The 25655-nt window shown below is 39.9% G+C and overlaps 1 protein-coding gene across 2 annotated transcripts in view; it reads left to right on the plus strand.

The window, feature by feature from the left end:
- ZFYVE9 (zinc finger FYVE-type containing 9) overlaps positions 1 to 25655 on the plus strand; it is a 57011-nt gene that overhangs the window by 18232 nt on the left and 13124 nt on the right. For both annotated transcript variants that reach the window (XM_077182517.1, XM_054638068.2), the window contains exons 3-11: positions 2503 to 2607; positions 3384 to 5437; positions 10450 to 10549; positions 14086 to 14262; positions 14588 to 14757; positions 15494 to 15617; positions 16760 to 16882; positions 18051 to 18206; positions 24836 to 25060. In XM_077182517.1, coding sequence (XP_077038632.1) covers positions 2538 to 2607; positions 3384 to 5437; positions 10450 to 10549; positions 14086 to 14262; positions 14588 to 14757; positions 15494 to 15617; positions 16760 to 16882; positions 18051 to 18206; positions 24836 to 25060 — 3199 coding nt within the window. In that variant the 5' untranslated portion in view covers positions 2503 to 2537. The remainder of the gene's footprint in view (positions 1 to 2502; positions 2608 to 3383; positions 5438 to 10449; positions 10550 to 14085; positions 14263 to 14587; positions 14758 to 15493; positions 15618 to 16759; positions 16883 to 18050; positions 18207 to 24835; positions 25061 to 25655) is intronic.

The following is a 25655-nucleotide window of genomic DNA, read 5'->3' on the forward strand; positions in this document are numbered from 1 at the left end:
AATATTCAAAATAAAATTAAATTCTAAACCACAGGGAAAGCAGCTCCTCAGTTATTATGGCATGCTGTGTTGGAGCTTTTTATTTTCTATTTTGATCTTGAGTTGCTGGCTATGGTGAGTTGAAGCATTAAATGTTCACCTGGCAAATATGTGAGTTGCTGACAATCAGGAAGCCTTGCTGATATCTGTTCGGAACATGAGTACTCATCCTCCTTTACTGTCAGACAGAGGAGAGGACATTAAGGACTTCTGTGGATTTGGCAGTGTGTTTTGCCCTTGGCAGAAGCTTGCAGAAAAGCTTGGGGGGTTGTTGCATTCTTTTATATAATAATAATAATTTTAGATACGAGACCTAAAGATTTGCAGCTGACCTTTTCTGAGAAATACCTACTGCAACAGACAATGAGATCTCATTTAGAGTGGCTGTCATCTCAGTGACTTTGAGCTTAAAAATAAAAGGTTCTCCATGTATCCTGGTACATCAGTGAGCGAAATAACAATAGTGATATAAAAGGTCTTTTCTCTCTTCAGGTGGAACTCATGAGCACAAAAATTTGTTATGACATTTTTCAGTCTTGCAGTGCCTCACTGACAAATACTCTTTGCTTCATTGACTTCAGTAGCAGGACTTTGCCTAGGAATAATTATATATGTCTTCATCAATTGTTTGCTAGGAGCAATGTTACCATTGTAATGTAAATGAAATACATTATAAATGGATGTGCAGTCACCTGGTATTTTGTACAAAACAGTGCTACTTTTTGAGACTCCTGAAATACAGCTGGTGATCAAGGTGGGCAGCTTTTCCATTGCCTATGTTATGATCTGTGCACAGTAAATGATATGGCAAATCATCTGTTTTCCTTGCAGAAGGAATTAATCTAAATTTCCAGAACAGAGGACAAATCTAGGAGTATGTTAGATGACAAGTCTAGTTTATCTTGGAATTATTTTGCAAATGGTCTTTTTTCTGTTGATGCATGTTAGATTAAATTTCTTTAAAACTTGCTTCTGTGTATATCTTTAACACATGCCTTAGTCTAATTATATTAAAGAGCAATGTATTTATGTTGTATCATGATCACCTTTTAAAACAACCATGTATCAAATTTTAAGTTGACCTTGAAAACTTGAACTCTGCATTTTGTGATATTTTAATGCACAGTCCTTTCCTATCAATAACCTAACTGCAGCTGTTTCCCATAATAAATGCAAAACTGTTGTACTGTAAATATTTATAATTTGTGAATTTGTAAATACGAAATGTTGTAGTAATGGAAATAAAGGTGGTTGATGTTTTCCTCAAATCCAGATCCTGTGGGGGTAATGGTAAAGGATTGTTTTAAATTGGAAACTTCCTCTAATGTGTTGTATCTCTGGTGGAAAAAAGCAGGTTTTTATTTGAGCTGTCAGGTCTAACACTGCTTCATGCTGCAAAACAAGGTTCTCACCCTCTCCTCCTCCATTGCCTTATTTCACAACAGCGAAAGCCAGCTCTGAAGAGAATAAAGCTGTTTTGGATGATGTTCAGAGAACAGGTCAAGTCAAGGTCTCTGTGGTTTATAGGTTATGGCACACATTTCCCATGGAAAATGTCTCTGCTGGTAGTGAATGTTTGGGACAAATGAATCAGGGTGTCTTGTTGCTACAAGACTTTGGTAGTGAGGCATCCATGTTACTGGTGTTAGGGCAAAATATTACTTATAATGTGAAGAGAGTTATGTAATGATTCAGGGTTGGGTTTTTGCTTTGGTTTTGGTTTTTTTCCCCCCTCATTTCTCTCTTGTCATCTTCTTTTCTAGCCTGAGAGCATTATCTCTTGATGACACTATTTACTTCTGTGCATTTTGCTGATTTCCAGTGGCTGCCTTTCAGGGAAACAAGGATTATTAAAGTAGACATTTTGAGAGGTAGCACAATTCAAGTAACACCCATTAAGTCCCTTAACAACTTTTACAAGTATGAATCTTTGAAGCATCTCGAGAGGAATGAGGACTGACACAGAGTACTGCTAGCCTACAGTACATCAGTACATTAAAAAATCAGAAGCACAGGGAGTTGAAACTCCTTGTTCAAAGCCACATGAAGTAATTGGTGGTAGCAGAGATCTGAAAGTCAGGTCTTCAGATTTTTTAGTTGGCCTTTCTGGTTTCTCTAGGCTGTTTTGGTTTTTTTGTTTGCTTTTTTTTTTTTTTTTTTTTTTTTAGCCTGGTGTCACAGCAGTTTTGCTCTTACCATTATGGTGATCTCAATAGCCAGACATATTAATGTGAGAGACTGGAGGTAATAAAATCCAAAGCAAGTTTGGGGAAGTTGTTAATCTGAATGAAACAAGTTTAAGCACACAAATGATTTTTATTCCTGGAAAATACTTTTGATTTATGTCTGTGATGTATGTAAAATTTGATTTACAAAGGACTTTTCCCCTTAAATCAGGACAATATGTAAGGGAACACTGCTGACTGAAGGTGAAGCATCTGATTGTAATTTGTTCTCTGGCAGGTTTAGACAAGGATCTGGTGGTTGTTCCCTGACAAATGGAGAACTATTTCCAAGCAGAGGCATATAACCTCGATAAGGTTTTAGATGAATTTGAGCAAAACGAAGGTGAGTCATTTTGAAGAGGATTGGAGATGCACATCAGATCTCTTCTCCAGAGGACAGTATGGAAAGGGGGAGATCTGTGATACCCTTTGAGGGTTTGAGTTGCAAATTAATCTCAGAATTTACAAAAAACATCTTTTAATTTTGCATAGTATGTCTTCAGCATTTCTTAGTAGCGTTCTCTTCTGCTTCCATTCATCTTGTTTACCTTTGTAAAATTTCTTCCTCTATTAATAGCAAATGTGCCATACACTTTTAAAGAAAGGTTTTGTGAAGTTTAATCTCAGTAGCAATATTTGAATCATTTATTTTAAACAAATCAGGCAAAACTTATTTTAAGCTTCTTTAGCAGAAATGTTTTATTAGGTCACATAAATCATATGATGAAGGCTATCATGTTCAAAGCACTAAATTTTTTGCTTAGTCTAATTGGTCATTCTTTGCTGTCTAGGAAGTTGAAATGTTCATTTTATGGGGGTGAGAATCTTTCCAGGCACTTCCAGCTGTCTAAAATACATTAATCAATGCTTTAAAGCTGCTTTTGCAAATTCAACCTGATACTAATTGGGGTAGCTCTAAACTTCTTGAGTTCCAGTAACATTATGGAATTACACTACTAATAGTTGACCAAGGATGTTGGTTATGACAGGTGAGCTTCATTTCTGTGCCCATATTTGAACACTTCTGCATTTCTATTTGGGACATTCTAATGCAGGAGGATTAATAGAACCTGTAGCTTTAATAAGGCAGTAAGCTTTGTTGTTCAAACCCTTTTTCAGATGCCGCTGTTTCACCTACTCTGCTGGGTGCAAAGTGGAATCAGATTCTAGATCCGCCTTCTCGTCGCCTGTCATTCAACTCGGCCGTGGCCAACGTGAATGAGGCTCCAAGTCCTAATGAATGTCAGCAGAGATTAAAGTCTTTCTCCTTGTCCCACTCAGTGACTGCACCAACAGGAGGAGGGGATCGCTGTGCTAATGGAAAGGATTTTAGCATAAGCCCAGAGACCCCAGTCATGTGGATTGATGATCAGGCAGCAGCAGATGATCAGTTGGTTAAAAGAAACAGTAATCGGGATGATCAGTGTAACTCTATGGAAGCAGGAGAAAAAAAATGTGGAAATACAGCTTGCTTGCCAGAGGAGAAAAATGTGCTAGTGGTGGCAGTCATGCACAACTGTGACAGAAGAACACTACAAAGTGGTGATGTGGTGGATTGTACAAATTACAGCAGTCAGTCCCTAATGGACTCTATTAGCTTTACACTGGATAATGAAAACCGACAGAGTGACCAGCTCAGTGTTACTGTAAATGGATCCACAGAAAAGGATATTGATACAGAAAAGCAGGTAAACAGGCTGTGCACTGAAGATGATGCTGTAAGTCATTTGATTAACGCTTCATCTGAAAGCCTGACTGCTGCATGCCCCTCCTCTCGATTAAAGGAGGATTTTAATATGAATAAAGATTTGCTGTTTTCAGAAGCTACAACTGCAGGGATCAATGCAGTGACTCTCTTACAGAGACCAGTTGATGGTACTGCTAAAATGCAAGAAAATTGTGCATCAGTTGAAAATTTCACTAGTAAAGCCATTCCTCAGAGAACAGATCTAGAAGCTGAAAACTCTTCCAGTAGTGGAAGCTTAATTGTAGAACAGGAAACAACCCAGCAGTTGCAGTCTAGGCTATCTGGGCTCACTGAGACCTGTCAACCTAACGTGGCTGGAAGTGGCAATTACAAGGAATGTGTTGCAGAGGATGTTGGTGCCACTGAAGGCGAAGTCATTGAATGTGATAAAAATCTTGGCACAACGGAATTGCACAGCGTGGCAGAATGTTACCCTGAATCTCAGGAGATGACTAATTGGGAGCTGACAAAGTTGAATGAGATGAATAATAAGCAAACTCTAGGAGAGAATGAAAGACTTTTGCAGACCAAACAGCCTGATGATGCATGTGGGAATAGCAGAGAAGATGAAGATGGGGTTTTGGAGGCAGGCATAGACTTAAAAGGGTCTGGTACAGATGAGCTTGGAGGGTCCAGTCTCTCTGATGTGATGGCTACATCAGCAGCAAGCTCTCTGTCTAATGGTTGTGATTCCTATGGAATGCAGAACCCAGTTGTTGCTCATGTTCCAAAGACTTTACCCTCCAAGGAAGACTCGGTAACAGAGGAAAAGGAGATTGAGGAGAGCAAGTCAGAATGTTACACTAATATTTATGAACAGAGAGGAAATGAGGCCACAGAAGGGAGTGGTCTTATTTTAAACAGCACTGGTGATCACATAAAGAAAAATTATTTGCATAATCTTTGTAGTCAGGTTTCATCCATGCAAGGGCAGACTTCACCAAAACCAGTGACTAACCTGCAGTATAGTGTTCCTTTTGGTGGTGCAAGACCTAAGCAACCCACAAATCTGAAACTGCAGATTCCGAAGCCATTATCGGACCACTTACAAAATGATGTTATTCCCCCAAATTGTGGAGGTAGTAGTAAAAACAAAAATGTCTTTGGTAAGACACAGTTAGGGGATACAGCAGACACGTTTCCTGGTGAAACATCTTCAAATGCCTCTGGTACTGGCTCTAATGGGGAACATTTGGACGAGTATGAATCTGGAGTCTCTAATAGTTCGTGCCTTGCAGTAGCCCCAGATAGTCCAGATAATGATCTCAGAGCTGGCCAGCTGGGAGCTCCAGCCAGAAAGCCTTTTACGACTTTGGGTGAGGTGGCTCCTGTGTGGGTTCCAGACTCTCAAGCACCAAACTGTATGAAATGTGAGGCCAGATTTACATTCACCAAAAGAAGGCACCATTGCAGAGCCTGTGGGAAGGTAAGTTCATATTTTGTGAATAAGCTCAAAGCACCCTTTTTTCCCTGGTACTGCACAACATCAGAGGGCTTGCTAAGCTACTGGATATAGTTACCTGTGATGCCTCTTCCTAAAAAGCTGTGTCTGAGTGAAGCAAAATGGGAATTTCTGAGCTCTGATCTATTTAGTGTGTCAATAAAGAGTAACTCATTGTTATTAGTCTAAATGAGCAGTTGTATTTCTTGATTGCAATGATCATCCTTGGGTTTATGTCAGAACTTTTATAAAATGACTAAGTTCAGGAAACTGCTTTACAGAAATTACTGCATCAATAATCCCATTAAAATTACTGAAACAAACTTGTGTATTGGGAGTGGGCTGTTGGATTGCTGGCATTCCTGCTGGTTTACATGGCTGATGAACTCAGTTCTTCTCAGTCTTCTCTACTATTCTCATATTGCTTACATTATTTTAAATAGTATTAACATGTTTTTAAACATACATTTGCTCTTGGGGGAAAAAAAGTGATTAACTGTAACCTGGTGTATGTCCACATAGTGAGAAATGTCATAATGAAAACAACTGAAGTACAATTTCTGTATTACTTTTTGTTGTGTAAGAAATGCTTTATTGTTGAGAATGTTTTAACATTTTATGTATGTGCCATCTAGGTGAACTCAAATTCTTATGTGATGATTTTATTGTAAATTATTAACTTGTAAAGTATTCCAGATATCTTTTACTGAAATATATATCAGTGACATAAGCAGGAACTCAGGGAGAAAATAATGATGATTCAAAAGCAGTAAACTAACACTCTTGTTAATTAGCTATTAATGAATATTGTAGAAAGAAATACTAAAACCAACAAGAAGTAGAATAAAACAACTTCAGTCCATTCAAAGGTTTCTGAAGTTGATTGAAAGACCTGGCTGCTATGGGTGATAATTTTTGCTACCAGCAGAGTGCAGGGAGGGCAGAATGATTGGATAAAGAACCTAAAAGAAGCAAATGTATGAGGAAAGCTCAAAGCCTGGTGCCAGCTGGTTCTGGCAGCAGCCCAGCAGAGCCCCCAGGCTTGCTCCTGTTCCCTTTGGGAGCCAGAGAGGCAGCACTCAGCCTCTCACTGGAGACATGCTGAGAGTCTTTCCCAGGGCACTCTGAAAAGCTGAGCAGACATCCCCTGTGCTCTGCTCCAGGACTTGCACTGGGCTCAGCCCATCCTGCAGCATCTTGGTTGCAGTGGAAGAAGTCCCGATGTGGAGCCAGTACTGACCACAGGTGATCCATGAGCATCACAAAAAGCACATGCCTGCCTTCAGTCTACTTTGGGTTTCCCTCAGCAGCCTCATTCTTCTCATAGCAGTTAAGGAGAATCTGTAAGGAATGGAAGTTAAAGGATTGTCCATGATTTTAGTTTTGATATGTTAACTGATACAGTTATTTAGGGTTTTTTTTTCTAGTTGGACAAATGTGACTTCAGATTTTATGTGCAGTAAATTTTTTTACTTATTTTTGTGTTTTTAAAAAGTTTATTGATTGGATTTAATTGTTCCTCTGTAATGACTGAAGCCCTGAGTAGCACAAATGAATGCAGAAAATAAAAGTATCTGTAAATGGATAAAACATGCAACGATGGAACAAGGCCAAAAATTTTGATTTTTTTTTTTTCTTTTTCTTTTTACATTCTTCTGACAAACCTTGAGAAGAACCACCAGTGCCAGTGGGGTTTTTTTTGGATTATATGTAGGAAAATGGATAAAATAAAAAATACCTCTACTCAGTAGACAAAATGACTCAGTAGACTTAGAATGGATTTGTTTTTACAAGCTTTTGTCAGCAAGTGTTTATCTGGGCCAAATTTGCACAAGTGCAGCCAAAAGATGTGGTGAAAAGGACTCACTAATAAATGCTAAGGATCAGTGTAAGTCACATAATACCCAGCACAAACTGCAAATTGCTTTACAGCCCTTAATTCCTGTATGATGCTGGGCAGAGAGAGACCAAAGCTTTGACAGACAAGTTCTGATGAACGTGGCTGCAGTGGCTTGAGACATCCCAGTTCTCAGCTCTCTGCTCCTGCTTTCTGGCTTTTTTCCCCAGAGCAGTTCAGAACTTCACCAGCAAAGCCATTCCTCAGGGAACAGATCTAGAAGCTGAAACCTCTTCTGGCTGCAGTAGTGGAAGCCTAATCACAGAAACAACCCACACCATGTGTGCTGTAGGTAACTCCTGAACCACAGGGATGCTTCCACTGCTAAACCTCACTAAAAGAATTGGGGAAACAGAGTCTTCAGCCCTTGCAATTATTTGTTTCTAAGGGAAGTCATGGGATGAAGTATTTTGAACACAAGCTTTAGCACAGCAGTTTTTGTTTAAGCTTTATTAGCGTTGTGACAAATCATTTTAGTAGGGGTGAATGTATCTGCTTCATTTGGGAATGAACACTGCATTTAAAAATAATTGAGTGGCAACTAGGAAGTCTGGGTTTTTAATTTCAGGGTAATAATTGCAAAGTTAATGGATGATATGAACCATTTGGATTGATAGAAAGTAATACACTTACAGTAAATTTTGAGTTAAAATAAAGAACCTGATGAATGTGTGGACACATTCATAAATTATATGTTACCTATTTATGTACCTTCTATTGTCAGATTAAATCATCATCCTTGATAGGAAAACCAGAAGATTTATATGCAATCTTTTTTATTGACAATCAAAATTATATTTTTCTACTAAAATACTAAAAAAATCAGCAATTCCACTAGCAACTAATTCTTTAACAACTCCTAGTGAACCTGATAACCTTAGTAACATAAAAACTTGCTATGACACTGCTCTTTGGTTTTTTATGGCATGATGTGCTGAGATAATGACTTGGTGATTGTTAATAACAAGTCTGACTTGTCAGTTGTGCTGGATTGCGTTCCCTGCATTACTGCTGCTCAGGGCTGGTGCAGCCTGAGAGAGGAGGTGGGGATGTTCTGTCATTGCTTCTATTTTCTCTTTTAATATTTAAATCACTGCATTTGGGAGCTTTCATGAATGTGTTGTTTGAAAAAGGGTCCCAAATTAGATATTAATTTGTGTTGGGCCTTCATTTATGGTTGACAACATTGATTTTTCCATGTTCAATACTGAATGAACTTTTGACTGGAAGTTTTGCCCAGAGAACTGAAATGATGTCAAATGTCTTTAAAATATGCTGTGATGTTGTTTTAAATATTCCCTAGAATACATGTAAATTGGGTTAAGATGTAAGTGCAGAAATCAGATTTTTCAAATATATTTACTTTGGTTTTTTAAAGGTTTTCACATATGTGAAAGGGTGGATTTTATTTTTGCATTGAAATTCCAGTCTATGCTTAATTATATTTTGTTTTTGAAATGTTTGAGCTGTCATAGTTAGAAAACATTAAAACTGGTTCTAATGAGACAGGGCTGAGCTTTCTGCACGTTTGTTTTTCAGCTCTCATGTTTAGTTCAGAACCTGTATTTGCTTATTTTGAACACTTGCCACTAAAAGTAGTTGTAATTTGGTGTGATCTTTAACTTGGTTGAAATTTAATTAGACTTAAACACATTTATATATAACAATCCTGTGTAGCTTCTTGTCTGTATTACAGAAATAATGCTGCTGGAGTGATGGAATATTTTTTTAAATTTAGAAAGCGTTATAGATCATAATAATGCATAGTGTATTGCAGAGATAATATCCACCCACAATTAAATGTTGAAATTCTCTCTTGATATCTGAACTCATTTGTTAGGCAGCTGCTGCTGTTTGCAGATCTCCTGAGTGTGACATTACCTTTCTGCAGGAAGTGGATGTTCATCAGCATCTTCATATCACCGGGAAAATAACCCTGAGGAACTACTGGTTTTTTAAAATAAAGACAATATCATTATTTAGGTGCACAAGCCAAGCTCATGTTTGATGGTTTTGCTTGTCTGGAAGAAGCTTCAGGAATGTTTCCTGCCCAGGACTGGGAAGTTTTTAGAGCTGCTGCAGGGGAGAAGGACCAGCACTGCAGCTGCATCTCCACAGCACTTTGTGCTCCCTGGGCTTTGCCCCAGCCCCTTCAGCAGCCAGGGTGCACCCAATGCAGTTCCTGAGTTCTCCCTCCTGTTGTGATACTGTGATGTTTGCATTCATGTCAAAATGAGCTTTTTTATAGAAACGGAGCAAGATTTTCTTGCAGTACTAATGTCATTCAGCTTTCTGAAATGTCTTGGTTTATGTGTTTAACACTTAAAACATTTTGATAGTCACTGTTCCTCCTCAAACCTACTAGCTTCATATCTGGAGTTGCTATCAGAATCACAGAATTATTTAGGTTGGAAAAAACCTCCTGAGATAATCAAGTCCAGTCTTGACTAATGACTGATCACTGCTTTGTCAGCCAGACCATGGCACTGAGTGCCACATCCAGTCTTTCCTTAAATACCTCCAGGGACCTCCCCAGCATCTCTCTGGGCAGCCCATTCCAATGTTGAATCACCCCTTCTGTGAAGAAATTCCTCCTGATGTCCAAAAATTCCTTCTAATGTCCAATTCCATGTAGATGAATTGTGCTGTTACAAAGAATTAATTAAGTTTGAATTAATCTGTGCCATAGCAGTTTCTTTTATATATATGGAATACTTGTGCATTGAATTGCTATTTAATTCTAGGAAGTACTCATGCTTTTTCTAAGACTGAAGTTAATTCCCAAATTGTTAATTCTGTGAAGGATTGTAATGAGGTAGGTATTTTTTACCCCCCTTGTCATTTATGCCAAACAAATTTTAACAACACTGCAGTGCAGTATCAGGACAAAATGTGTTTATGTGTTCCACAAAATAATCCTCAGGATTAGTACTACAGGCACCCTGGGTAGGTATTGGTCACTGTGGCTTTAATGGGAAAATACTGATTTTTTTTCCCTCTGTGTTTTGCATTTCAAGAGCTTTGCAGACACTCACTTGTGCAGGTCCATCAGTTTGTCCCACATTTGTGCACAGCCCTGAGCAGTTTCCCTGTGTTCCAGGTGTTTTGTGCCGCGTGCTGTAGCCTGAAGTGCAAGCTGCTGTACATGGACCGAAAGGAAGCCAGAGTGTGTGTGATCTGCCACTCAGTGCTCATGAATGGTGAGTGGACAGGGAACCTCTGCACCTCACTGGCTTTGTGTGGAGCTGCAGTGAGGGCATTTGAAAAGAAAAAATACCAAAATACTTCATTTGTATGGGTAAGTATTTGAAACAGTGAAGGTGCTTGAGAGGCTGGCAAGGAATCCCAGTGAAGAGTAGAAAAACTGGTAAGGTTGCAGTGAGTTTGAAAGCTTTCATTTGGGAATGCTCTACCAGGATTGCAAAAACTGGGACTTTGAGGTTGATTCAGAAGTGTACTCTGTATCCTTTGTTGCCTGAGTAGATAGGCTGCCACACATTTAGATGGAATGCCAAAGATGTGCATGATGTGCCTGTTCTAGATCATGCACTATAGGAGATGGGGAAAGTAGTATTTATCCACAAATTAATTCAGCTCCTCTTCTTAATTCCTTGATGGTAGAGTAGGAGGTCTTGTCTAAATACAGGTCCCCAAATGTGGACAGCTGAGCTTTGATGGTTACATTCACACATTCCTGGAGAGTGTCAAACCCAGGGTGGTGCTGTGGCTAAAAGCCCGGTGAGAACATGGGACACAGGAGAGAGGTCATAAGTAGTTCTGAAGTTCACACAGTAGAACTGATAGGAAGTTCTATCACCTCTGCTTGGTGTAAAGAAAAACTCTGGTTTTGGCCAGCAGGCTGTGGAGTGTATTTTGTGTGTTGCACTCCCTTGAGGCTGTGAAAATCTCCAGAACTTCCCACCCTGGCAGCTACCCCTGGGTGATGATCTGTCCAGCTGAGATATGCCCATGACACTGAGCCAGCTGCTGCTGGAAGACTCAATGTTCAGTTCTTCTGTCTTGAATTGAGAAGGCAGAGAAATTGGATTAGGTTGAGAGAGGAGCCATGTGGGTGCTTAATTCATGAGATAACCTGTCTCATAGTGAGAAATTCCAGGCATTTTGGCTTATTAGTGGGAAAGTGAATGGGTGTCTTGGTCCTGGGGTACAAATATATACCTGGATCACTGAAACTTGATGGCAGAAGTGAATTCAGTGGTAGAGGATGGTCTGACAGGTGCATTCTAACATTCTGAAAGGTACAATGAGAAGTCAGGGAAATTCAGGCTCTAAATGCCAACTTTTAACTGTTAGAATTGCTGTTCAGTAATTATCAGGATGGTTTATCATGGAATATCCATTGCTGCAATTGTTTAGCTAAACTTTGGAGACTTTTAGCAGAGATTCTAACCAAGAATTAGTCAGGAAAATTGTGGTTTGTGTCAGCATCACAGAAAGTAATTTTGGCATTATCTTTACATATTACTGCATAGTGGATTATTTGGTCTGTTTTCAGAAAGATCACTTACTTTGTTGTTTGAACATCTAAACTGAACTTAAGGTCATAGCTTTACTTTTTCTCCAAAGAAGTTGAGTATTGGTTCAGGTTTGGTTGAAAGTAACTGAGTGCTTAGTCTTGGAGTGAGAATATAAAAGTAGACAGTATCTGTTATTAAACAAGAATATAATTTTCTCAGAAAAAAAATCAAAAAGATGAAATGCTTCAAAAATATTAAACATTAATCACTGTGCAGTGGTAGGTTTTAATTATTAATAATTCTTTACTCTAGGCCAAATGTGTAAGGTGACAGGAAATGGTAGGCTGCAGTATCTAGAAATTAAATCTAGTCCCACTAATGATGCTGAAGGGGTTCTAAACTGTTACATTTTGAGATGGGGAAATGAACACATTTCAAGGTGTACAAGAACAGGGAATTACAAATACAGTTAGCAAAAGACAGCTGGCTCTGGCCTGGTGAGTAGGATTAATTTTCATCTGGGGGAAGGGAAGAATCTGTAAATATTTTGTTGAAACCAAAGTGTTGTTTCAAAAAGACATAATAAAACTGATCATATTATAATGATTTCATTTGATAGCCTCTGTGTCCTGTTGCCAGGGCAGATGCACATGAATGGCAGCAGTGCCACCAGTGCCTGGTTCCCTCCAGGCCAGTGCTGTGCTTGCCCTGTCTCCCTGTGTTCCTGTCCCTGCTGCAGTGCTTCTTGGTGATGCTTTGGGTTAGTTCACCTGTAGCCTGATTGCATCTCAGCCCTCCTGGTCCTTCCAGTTTCTTTTGTCAATGCAGCTTTTGGGCCTTTTGTCCCTGTCAGTGCAGCAGGTTAAGCATTAATCTTTGCACAGTCCTGGAAGCAGGGGTAGGAACTGTAAAAGCAGTTATTATTTCACTTGATTGCTCAGAACCTGGTTTGTGTTTGACTGGGGTGTGAGGGGAGGGTTGTGTGTTTTCTGGCACGTTTCCATGGCCAGGCTGTGTGTCTCATCAGTTTCCAATGCTAGTTCTAGTGTATTTTCAGTTGGTAGATCTGCTGACTTGGCACTTTGCTCCAGTTAAAGAAGGCTTTAAGAATGCTCATTTACTTTTCTAATAAAGGAGCCCTGGACAGATAACTGTGCATTTTTAATACTTTCATCTTTCAGGACTTTTGCTATAACTGGTATAGAATTGCTGTTTAAAAAAGTGCTTTGGTTCAAGTAATTTTCTCAGCTGGAATGCCAATACATTTTTCATTGACAAGCGTTTCACTATTGGTTTTGCAGATTGATGGGGGAAGCAGGAGGGTTTCTGTTCTGTTGAGTTCTGTTTGGCCTTTTTTTTTGGTCTTGTTATTTCCACCTTGGTTTTCTTAACAATTTGCAGCTGAAGGAACCCAAGGGTGTACATGCTCTGAGAGCTTAGGTACCATGATATTTGTTCCTGACTCAAAGAATGCATTTATTTGTAACACACTAATATGGTTGTGGGTGCAAACACACATATGAATTTTCTGGCATCTTGCTACAAGCCTCCCTTAGAGGTGAAAAAGAAGTAGCACTGTGGAGATAGTCTTGTTTACTCACTGGAGGAGATTTTCCTATGATAGATGTTGTTGACAAAGAAGATTTATGTGTTATTTTTTGGCCAGTTGAATTAAGGCTCAAGTCATGGCTTTCAAATTAATAGCATAAAGGTTTTTTTAGAGTTAAGAATAAAAGTTGTTGATCTGCACACAGCTGCCCTGGACATAGAGAAATGCAGGGTGCTTTTTATCATAAATGAAAGCTAAATCTGCTCAAGTATTTTATGGGTTATGAAAGATTTGTAGTAAAAACCTCTATTTCTCCATGCATTGTGATATATATATATATATATATATATATATATATACACACATATATATATATATATTTAGGTACACATTGACTGTTTTCAATTAAATCTTTGAAGAAGAAACAAAATGAAGCATGAGGAGCTAAGCATCGCTCAAGTCAAAGTGTATTTTAACCCTTTGCAGAAAATACTTCTTTTTGGACTGATATTTTTATTGCACAGGGCCAGTGCAGTTTCTCCTTGTGCTTTTCTTGCTTAATTGCAGTCTCCTGGGCTGTTACATGGAGGGAATGGTCTTTGGGAGGTGGCAGGGTCCATACTGACAGCAGCTGAGAACTTAACACAGTGTTTTGGACTGTTAGATACCTTGCTCTGTGTTGATGGCTCTTGTTCTTTGTTTGCTTTAGCTCAAGCCTGGGAGAACATGATGAGTGCCTCAAGCCAGAGCCCTAACCCTAACAATCCTGCTGAATACTGTTCTACTATCCCTCCTTTGCAGCAGGCTCAGGCCTCGGGCGCCCTGAGCTCCCCGCCTCCCACTGTCATGGTACCTGTGGGAGTTCTGAAGCATCCTGGAGCAGAAGGTAAGAACACTTCATTTTTCTTTCAGTTTACCTGTAGGAAGAATTTGGAAAGAATATCTGCTCTTCATCCATTCCAAATAATGGCTAATGCCCATGAGCTGTTCCTGCCCTCAGCAGGGACATCAGGTTTTTCAGGACATATAAACTGTTCTCAGTGGTTGTTTCTGTACATGATGCTGCCATAGGGAATGCACTAGGTGATATCTTAAGTTCCTTCCAATCCACATTTTTATATTTATTTTTTCCGTTTTGCAGTTTTATACTCAGATTTTCCTAGGCAGTGTTGCTGTGAGATGTTTAATGCTGGTTTTTATGTTCTCTCCAGTGGCTCAGCCTAGAGAACAAAGGCGTGTTTGGTTTGCTGATGGGATTTTACCCAATGGAGAAGTTGCCGATGCAGCAAAGCTGACAGTAGCTGGGACTACTTCCACAGGAACCTTAGCAGTGTCTCATGATCCACCAAAGCCCATGGCCAACAACACTTCATCAGCAGAAGTAAGGGAGTATTTGGCATTCAAAATCCTGTGTTTGCCTTGGTTGTGAGCGGTCTGTGAGTTGCTGTGGTGACTGCAGTAAGACTCATGCAGGAAATCTGCTCAGGCTTGTCTTAATATGTTGCACAGCAAGTGTTGTCCTTATTTGAATGTTTGCAGAGTGCTGAAACAACCATATCTTTTTAAATGAAATGAAGAGTTTTGCAGCAAAGCACTAGGAATATTTGTTGTCTGAGTGGCTTCCAGCTATTTGGCTGTACAGCTGGTGTGTGAAGGATGTTTGTGTAACACATGCTTTAAAAAAGGTGAGTTGTGGTCAGTAAGGAGTTTGAAGCAATAAGATTATCAGAAGAATATTCTGTCACAAAATCATGTATGCAGGAAAGTGCAGATAAAGTTAACAGTGTTAAGTCCACTATACCTCATGTAAGTGGAATTGAGACTCTGCAGAAAGTTCAAATGGGCATAGATGCATTAAGATTTTGTGAAGAAATGGGTTTGTATGATGTTAGAGAAGGGAGGTGCAGGCTCTGAGCAGATTTTCTAGCAATAGTTCACATACAGGAGTCATCACATGATCATCTGTTGTTACAGAGCCAAATTACTTGGTGGTTCTGTTTCTCCAGCAGACACAGACTCCTTCACCTACATCTATAATACTTTAGCCAGCCAGCTCTTATATTTGTATCATTATTACTGATTTAATGTTGTCCTTCCTTGTTGTTTGCTTCTTGTAGACTGATAATGCCTCTGTATTCTCGGGAAATATAACTCAGGTTGGCAGTCCTGTTGGCAGTGCAATGAATCTGATTCCTGAAGATGGTCTTCCTCCAATTCTCATCTCCACTGGAGTAAAAGGAGGTGAGGGTATAATTTGGCAGCCAGCTTTTATGCTTACCAGATGCAATAACCTAGTGGCTGGTGTGTTTATTTTAAAAATAAGATGCTGGCAGTGTGCTGAGTATTGGAAAGAATTCTCAGTAAGCACTCGTGGGTAAATGTTGGGCCACTCCTTTGCACAATTGATCCCTATTTGCATCCAGGAAAAGCCCCACCTTGCAGTGAAATTCCTGTAAAAAGTAAAACACGAAGCAAAAAATTAACTGCAGTCCAGAAACATGTGCTAATTTCTTTACTAATCGGACTGTGGGGAATGTTTCAAACAGAGATAGGTTTTAATTAGTCTTTTGAATATTCATGCTTCCCTTCTCTGAAATTCTGTTGGAACATGGGCTCTGTCTGAGGCATCCCCAAGCACTGCATTCAACAGCACTATTGCACATCATGGCCCACAGTGCAGCTTTTAGTCATTGTGATATCCCTTTATAAAGGTTCCAAATTGAGGAGACTTCAGAAAATTAAAAACTAATTTTGAAAAGATTAGAAAATGTGTATTTCTTTATATGAAATTGCTTTCCACAGTCTGATTCATGACATCCTTTAATACATCCCTGTAATGAATTTATTTTCTCTTCTTTGTTTGTTTTATTCCTATTAGATATTTTGCTGACACATTGTGTTTCTAATGTTAAGTTGAAAGTAACCTTTTATTTCAGGATAGTGTCAAAACCAAAATGTGAGCAGCATTTAATTTCAGATCTGTTCCATCCTGTGTTTGCTGTTTATGGTAGTTTAGGATTGATGCCCTTCAGCCTTGCTGTGATTTAAATAACAATTCTTAACTTCTTAGTCATTTGGGATTTCAGTTGACATTGTGACACATTTTTCAATTTGATTTCAATTTTCTCCTCTAGTTGATACTGAAAAATAGTTATTTTTCTGAAACAAGCTGCACCTTTCTAAAGGATGTACAGAGGCTATTTCATAAATTCTGTTGAAGTTTGAAAATACCAGCCTAGGAAATAATCACTTAAAGCAGCAATACTTAAATAAGTTTTTGTCTAAAAGGTCAAAACAGTAAAAAGAATTGGAATTGGGGTTATCTGATTATAATGTACAGTCTGTACCAGTAATTTATGGATTTCATTGTGTTTCTTTCATAGACTATGCTGTGGAAGAGAGACCTTCTCAGATCTCTGTCATGCAGCAGCTGGAGGATGGTGGCCCTGACCCTCTAGTATTTGTTTTAAATGCTAATTTGCTGTCCATGGTAAAAATAGTAAATTGTAAGTGTTTATTATTTAATAAGTCTTAGTCTATGAGAGGGGGAATGTTATCTAGATTATTAGTAGGAACTGCAGCATTTTTATTTGGTACGATAGTCTCAGAAAAAGTATACACGTTGAAAACTTTGTATTGAGCCATATAAAGTTAAATGTCAAAAGGCCCTTTTCTGGTGATTTAGGTATCAGTACAGATAATTTTATGTAGAAAATAGAAACTGGACTGATGGAGCCTCCAGTCTCAGGTTTGGAGATCAATGTCCCCTGTAGAGCTTAGTAGGGCAGGGTATTTTATCACCCATTTTCCTTTGATTGCTTCACTTATTCCCCTGTCATCCCATTCTGGAAAAAGCAGATGGGATCCCATAACAGTGCAGAGGTTCCATTCCATTCCCCTGTGCACCTCTCCTGTCTCTTTCTGTCCTGTGCCTGTGTGTACCTGCGCTGAGGGAGGAGTGCAGAGGCCCAGGATGGCTTCTCATGCCAGTTCCTCAGCTGGTCTCTGCTGGATAGAAACACAATGAGAAATTGGGAAGGACAGTTTTCTATTAATAAATGATTTATAAACCTTTCAGCATCTCTTGGATTGCAGTACAATGTTTTACATATGTATAAAAAGGTAATATATTATAGACACAGGTTTAATTTCAATAACTTAGTATTCTCAAGAAATGGAGCTCAGAGCACATATCATTACTAACATCCCTGTGAAGCAGAACAACACAGTGAGGTCTCATGGAGACACCTGACATCCAGCTCTCCATATTAAGGAAGATATCACTGCTGGAAACTGTTTTAGCTGTCAGGATCATGGTACACACAGCCAACAGCCTGGCCCCTTCCCAGGCTCCTTCATTCACATTTAAATCCTGTCCTTTCATTTGAATACAGAAACTGCTAAAAGTCTGCTCTGTGGTGTTAATCCCAAGATCTGACTGGGAGCTGTAATACTCTGGCTCTCCCTTAGCTGTAAACTGGGAATTACTGAGCTGCTCTTGTTTTGGATGTGCTGCCCTCATGGTAACAGATGTAGGACGTAATTTGTCTGTGTGACAGATAACACAACAATACGTGCTGTAAAACTGCTCCTTCCAGTTTTTTTTCACTGCAGTGAAATGTAGGGATCCTTTTTGCAATTCTGCTCTGCTGATCCGTGTTTCCATCCGTGCAGATGTGAACAGGAAGTGCTGGTGTTTCACCACCAAAGGCATGCACGCGGTGGGGCAGTCGGAGATCGTCATTCTCCTGCAGTGTTTGCCTGATGAGAAATGTTTGCCTAAGGATATCTTTAACCATTTTGTGCAACTTTACCGGGATGCCTTAGCAGGTAGGAATGCTCTCTGGTAAAAATGTTAAAAATCATACAGGGTCAGATACATTTTTGTCACAGCTAATGGCTCTTTTTGAAAAAAAATAAACATATAAAAGAGAATAAGGCTGAAAGCTGATACGGGGATGAGTTGTTGGTTGTTAGTATCCAGTGTTCTAGTCATCTCACCAGATAAAATACTGCTAACCTAGGGAGCTGCTCCAAAGATCTTCCAGCCAGAAAGAAAATGTTGAGAATTCTTGTGGATAGTATGTTCAGTATCTCCTGACCAGGTGGTTCAGAAGTTTGATTCTCATACTGCCTATGTCTGTTACTACATTATGGAGATCCTATTTATATTTTAAAATAATATATATATGTGTGTGTGTCCAGAATGAACTATAGAGCATTTCAGAAATTATCCCTGAATTTTGAATTTTTGTATCTTGATTGCAAGATTTTTATATAAACCATTGCACATTTTGCATTTACTAAATAAATAGGCTTCCACTTCTAGGTATTATTGTTGGACCCTAGAATTAAAAAATCCTTATAAGGAAATATGCAAGTATTTGGTTCCACTCATCAGAAGATAAAGCTTGTTTTCCAGAGGTGAAATTGCATCACATTAAGGTTATATGCTGAAAATACATTTACAGGAGGTTCTGCTTATCATTCCTAATGGCTTTGGAGTGATTGAACCCAGTACTTTAATAAAATAATGAAAGATATTTGTTTCCTAAAATATCTTTGTACAATAAAGGTCAGCTTGTCCAGAGAGGTTGCCAGGTTCAGAATGTATTATTATCTCATGTCATAATGGAGCTTGTGTGCATGGCAAACAACTACTGTTCTAAACCTCAGTTCATTTTCTTTGTCTTATAATGATGTTATTCAGAGGGAGATAGAGATGAAAAATGGCAAGCATGTGTATATAAATGTGTATATATGTATATTGCAGATATAAATCCAGCTTGGTGTGTATATTGCTGTGAAGTTCTGTATAATTACACTACAGAAATACATAATTTATAACTCCTACATAATGTATTTGGAATTCTTTTTTAGTACTGTAGTGGTAGTAATTTGATATCCTACAATTCCACTGGTGCAAAGAGCTGCCTGCTATTGTACAGTTGTTAATCAGAAACCGAATGTTGCTGTTGAAGAATTCCACTGTGTGTTTTCTTTTGGTAGGATCTGCTCTGTGTTGTGTTTCAGACATGAAGGATGAGCAGACAGACACCTTCAGTTACTGTATAATGCCTGCAGGTTTTGTAGATAGTGCACCTTGATGAATTCCCAAAGCACTTGGGAATGCTCTTTCAACATCCATCCTCTTTTCCTTTCCAAGGCACGCGTTGAGAGGCAGAAGGATCTGTTAGCATATTTGTAACTTGGCTGCTTTAAACATTATTCAGGCAGAGAGGAGGTGATGCTGTAGGGGTTTCAGTTTGGTGTCTGTAATCCCTTGGAAGTGGTTAGCAGTTCTGCTCTTGTAGGTGGAGCCGTGCTTTCCAAGCTGTTCATTTCAGAGGTACTGCACCTCTCCTGGCAATGAGATGATTTAGACATTTAGAGCAAACAAGAATTCCCAGGAGAATTTAGAGACTATTTAACAGCCTGCCTCACCATTTCATTTTTCATTATATAATATATTGGCTTAAATATATTCTGTGTCAGGAAACTGAAGTAAATTCTGTGGAGGTTTTTTATCTATTTCCTTTAGTATAAGTTTTCTTAAAAACAGTAATAAAATAAATGTACTGTAAAAAGTACTTTTTATTGGAATGGAAACAAGAATTACATTTTATGTTGTTGATATTGCTTTGAAGTGATTTTCTATTTCTTGGTCTTGTTTTAGCGGGAAAACACAGCATTCCTTTTTGTTTGTTGGATTAAAGCCCAATCCATAGCAAATGATTTCTTCATGAGTCACATGAATTTAGGAGTTTGAATTCTGTGCTCAAGCCTAGAAGCACAAAGTACTTGTATGTACTCATGCCTCTTCCCAGATGTTTCCGCTTTCCTGAAGGGATAACTTGTTCTGGAGGCAGAGTCCTGCCCTCTGTGCTGGGTGTTGTTTGCAGGCTGCCTCTGGTAGGATGGCAGCAGAGAGATTTTGAAGGAAAAAATGGTATTTTTTACTGTAAACTATATGCATGTGAGTTAGAAAAAATAAAGTCAGTTAAGGCAAATATTTGTTGCTGCTCACTTTTCATCACTTTACTTTTCCTCTGGCCCCTCTGTCATCAAGCTCCCTGCTGTGTTGCTTTTCTTCTTTTGAAATTGGAAGCTAATGATTTCTGTGGTGGTTGTAGTAGTTGCACCGCTGTAGCAGTAATCCCATGATTATCCTTGTCTGTTGGCTATAAGCCTGGAAGTGAATGGGAAAATGAGGACTTCTGTCCATCTGAATGGGTTTGAGGCAGTTGGATGTGTTAATGTAGTGCTGCCAGAGATGCCCTAGTGCATCAGCTCTGTGCTGGAAAACAATAAAAGCTACTGTTACTTTTGTAGTGGAAATGTAAATCTGGCCACTGTCTGAAATGGCTTTGTGGTCACCCTGGTTTTTGGGGATATTCCTTGTGAGGGTGGGTCTATCCCAGACACAGTTTGTGCATTTTTTACCCAGTGTGGTTTTAATTCAGTATGGTGGTAGTTAATTGTAGATCTGTAAAGAAGCCCATGTAGATGTTCTGAACAGAGAACAGGTTAGCCAGTTGGTCTGTGGAAAGGTGGAGACAAAATCAAACTTCATGTGAGGTCAGTGAGTGATGTTAGGGAGGCTGCACAGAGTAGCCTGAGAAGGTTTTGGGTGCTGGTAGTAAGTGAAGCATTGTGGCCCTTGGCAATAGGAGGAAGTTCTTTCCAAGTTCTTTCCAAATTGCTTCCTGATGTGTTTCAATAAAGAGATGCTGACCATGGCCAGAACTTTGAATGTGGAGCTGATATGGGGGTTTTTCTCAGTGTTGGCATCTGCTACAGGTGTGTTGGGGCATCAAGGTACTTGGCTCTTCTGTGGCTCTTTGTGGCTCTTGGAGTGATGGGGTTTGTGTTCCTTCTCCAAGGAAATGTGCTCATTTGCTCTTGAAGGAAATCCATCTGGCAAGATTGCTCACAGGTGAATATTGCCTTGCATCTCCTGCTGCAGGCCTGGGGTGCTGGGGTTTTCAGGATGCCAGCAGAGTTTGGTACATGGCAGTTCCTGGCTGTTCTGGCTGGAATTCCCCAAGCCACAAATAAATGCCTTGCAATTGTCTGGATGCCATTACCTTTTTTTGACCTGGAATTAACCAAAAGATGGGAAGCATACATTGAGAATTTAATCTCATTGTTTTTTGGTAAAAGTACCTAACTGGCTTCACTACTCATTGAGGGCAATAAACAAATGCAGGAATATTTTTTGTTCCTCATCTACCTTTCCTGGTATAGACTGTTTTGAGGCCAGAAGGGATTGCCAAACTGCTATACAAAGCACATTGTTCATCATGGAAAGATATCTAAGTGAAGAATTCAAAACTTATGGATAAAAGCATCTTTTTTTTTCTGGACAACTTTGTAGGGATGCTTAAGATTTAAAGCCAAGGATAACCCAGTATAATTGAGAAGAGAATAAGTACTGACCACCTGCAGAACTACTTTAGATGCATCATGCACACTTAAAGCACTTCCTAAATAATGTCAGGTGCTGGAACTTAATATATGGAAAGGCACCTTTCTGCTCACTCTGAGATTGCCTCATTAGAAAGGAAGTTGTGATATGTTTTAAATTAAATTACATGCTTTTGCAAAGGATAGTTATTTTTGAAGGTTTTTCTGACGCCTACACTTTCTCTACAAGCCTCTGAAACAGTTCTGTGCTTAAAATGTGTAATGGTGCAGTGGGTTTGGTTTGACAGTGTCAGGCTGGGAATAGCAGCTTCTCAGTGGGGCCTTGGCTTGGAATGACCTTCAGAGAGACAGGGCAGGAAAAACTGACAGCCCCTGGTCAGGGCAGAAATGTTTGAGGGACAAGCCCAAAGAGGCTTTTTGACTTGGTGGTGCTGACTGAAAAGGGCACTAAAGAAGTGTGTAGGAAAATACTTGCTTCTTCCCATGCTGTCCACATCCAGACTCTTAAGCTGTTATAAATAATGAATTGCAGCACAGCTACCTAATCCCAGTAATTTGTCCTCTTAAAGTGGTGGCAGCCTCTTGGATCTTGCACTGTGCAAACTGCTTGTGTCACAAGGAGTAATTTATGGTGCTGTGGCTTATGGAAGGAAAGGGCTGAACAGCTGAGTTGCAGATTCAACTCTGAGGGTTTTTTCCACGTTTCCGTTGGCTGAAAAATTATTATTAAGGCATCCCAGGCGTGTGAGCCTTGAGGCTCCATCTCCTGAAACAGAAAAAATAAATAGTCATCCCCTTCTGCTGCAGCACTTGGCACCAGTCTCAAGTGGAAATGTCTGCTTGCTTTGTCATTCCAGTGGGCAGTGCCACACGTCTCAGATCCATACAGGGCTGTACAGCTGCACTTTGCCTGGCCTCTCACACAGAAAATCCACAGAAAAGGGGGCAGAACTCACTGCAGTTTGGCAGTTCATACACGTCATACACTTGAAGGGTAAAAAGGATTATTGTGATCGTGTTGTTGGAGCTGAGAACCTCACCAAGTAACTTTATTATCAGGCCTGTAGCTCTATTTGGGTAAGAACAGATGGGAAGGGGAAAAGGAAGTATAAATGAAGAAGAGGCGATTAGTGAGGGTAGGTGGAAACTGCAAAAGCAAACGAGTGCCAGCAGCTATTTTAGATAAGTGAAAATCTTTCTCATGAGCACCAGTGGATACACTGGTTTGCACTCACTAGCAGGATACCCACGTTGGTGCATTGGTATTTCACTGAGCAGTGTCCCAGCACAGCTGACAGAGCTGCATTTGCACATGGGCAGGAGCAGGGATTCTCAGCAGCTGCCATTTGATGTGGCTCTGTTATTCCTGATAGTTTGACCAGGAGCTGCTTTTCATCAAGTATGCTCAGCTGAGAGGTTGTAGCCATTCTAAGAGTTCTGGAGTTTGATCTGAGTGATCGTGTCAGCTTTGGCCTGTGTGCATCTGTAAAATTACAGGTTGGCTTTGCAGGACAGTGGCAAACTGTGAATGAGCCTCACCCTGCTATGGGATGCTGGCTGCCAAAGCTGTCACTTTCTAACAGGGAACCTAATAACTTACTTTGTGCAGCATTTGTGAGTACAGAAAAAAAATCCACAAAGGGGCCCTGCAATTTGAAAAATAAGTAACCCCTTGAGCTTATTTGTTAGTTGGAGTATAAAAAGAGCCTTTTGCTTACAGACCTGCCAGTCACTATGTGTAAAGCTGGAGGACTCAAGGTAGTGTAAAGGACAATGTTGAGTGATGATTGTGCCAAGGTGGTCTGGAGAGGTGCAAAGCAGCCTGGCCACATCTCCAGAGGGAGGGCTGGAATAGCTGTATTATTATAACTTGTATTACTGAGGATGTCAAAGTATCACTTCTGTGACTCATAGTTTTACTTAAAACCTGGCATTTGTCTGTGTGTGCATCATGTATATAAAAGGAAGAAACTCCCTAGGTGGTGTCCAGTGGATGTGCAGATGCACATCACTGCCTTGAGTTCAGCTACAAACACTCTGTTATGAGGTGCTGAAGGAGCACAAACTCCTACTTAGCAGTCTCTGTCTGCAGGTGGGAAAGTCTGGGATTGTTCCAGAAGCCCAGGAGGTCTGCATGAGTACCTCAGTCCCATGCAATTCCTCATGAGTGGTGTGATCAAGCACACCAGGCTCTCTGAAATTGTCTTCTTCTTTGAGAGCAAATCAGCACTATTAATATTCACATCTTCCTATGGAGAATTGTGATCAGCTGTTCTGTACATTATTTGCATGCTGTTGTTGTCATTTGGTAAAAGGAATCACACCATGGTTCTTTGCTTCAGTGTTAAATGCTGTGTTGGATGCTATAATAACCTAATCAACATTCATATTCATTCAGCCATTTGAGTATAAACATTTTTGGAAATCAGAAGCATCAAAGAGTAAAAATGTGAATAAAAATTAGTGATGTTTCTCCCCTGTGTCTCTCTTAGCTGCGTTTTACATTAAGTGTACTAATGAAATAAACAGTCTTTTGTGTAATTCTTGAAATGACCCAGATCTTCGATATGTGTCTGAGCAAGCACCCCAGTGGTTTGCCTAAATGGAAGGACAACCAGGGGGCACTAATTGTTTGACCAGGTGCACATCCCTCCTTAAATTGCAACTGAATCCAAAAGTTTAGTTCAAACGACAGCAGCTTCTGCAGTGGAAGTCCCTTTAATATCTGGAATGCACTGAAAAAAGGCTTTGTGTGGATGTGTCTGTAGTGCCAGGGGGAGGTTTCAGGTACCACCTCAGCAGCAGTACTGGCCTGAACTCTCCTGTGGTATCCTGAAAGGGCAGTCTCAGCCTGGCACAGGTTGCCCAGAGCAGCTGTGGTTGACCCATTGTTTCAGGTGTGCTTAATACACATTAATGCTCCAGGAAGAAAAGTGAATTTAACATGGATTCTTTTCCCTTCTGAAAAACTCCTGACATTCTTGATACAGCTCTCAATCCAGTGAAGCAATGAACTTCTCTTTTTCCCCTAGGTAACATTGTTGGCAACCTGGGACACTCCTTTTTCAGCCAGAGCTTCCTTGGAAGCAAAGAACACGGAGGGTTCTTGTACGTTGCAGCGACCTATCAGTCCCTGCAGGACCTGGTGCTCCCAACCCCACCCTACCTGTTTGGCATCCTCATCCAGAAGTGGGAGACTCCCTGGGCCAAAGTGTTCCCCATCCGGCTGATGCTGAGACTCGGAGCTGAGTACAGGCGTGAGTAACTCGTGCAGGGAGCGGATGGATTCTGCTCCAGAGCACTCCCCAGCCAGGGATTGTTACCTGCCAGAGCTGTGTGTCAGACCCACAGTGCAGCACTCAGGTGGTGATGGGACCCACTGCCTTTTTACAACTCTGCTGGGTCATCAGGGAGGTTTTTGGGGAGACAAATCATGTTCTGAGCATGCTTGTATCCATTTAGTGACCTGAGAGTTACGTGCAGAACAAGTCTGATTAGCTGGTGTAGATAGCACAAGGGAGAGCTTTGAGATGTTAAGCTCTTTCCATGCTGAAATGAAAGGCCATTTGCTTTTAGGTTTTTAAAGCTGTGTTCATTTGCCAGAGAGTAACAATATGTGTGCAGGGGGCAACAAACTTGGCAGTTTGTTGAAAAAATACTGTTGGAACTAATAATAAATAAGCTGGAGAGAATGCTTCATCTGAACAAAATCTTAGCAGTTAGCATGAAATTGGCATAAAGTTAAGTTAAAATAATTTTCAAAAGACATTTACCATTGCTGGAGCAAAGACATTACTGGCAGTCTGTCCACCATGATGGGCCAAAAATTGTATGTCTTACTCATCTTCAGTT

This window comes from Agelaius phoeniceus, chromosome 8, assembly GCF_051311805.1.
Source record: "Agelaius phoeniceus isolate bAgePho1 chromosome 8, bAgePho1.hap1, whole genome shotgun sequence".
In the NCBI taxonomy this organism is placed as follows: domain Eukaryota; kingdom Metazoa; phylum Chordata; class Aves; order Passeriformes; family Icteridae; genus Agelaius; species Agelaius phoeniceus.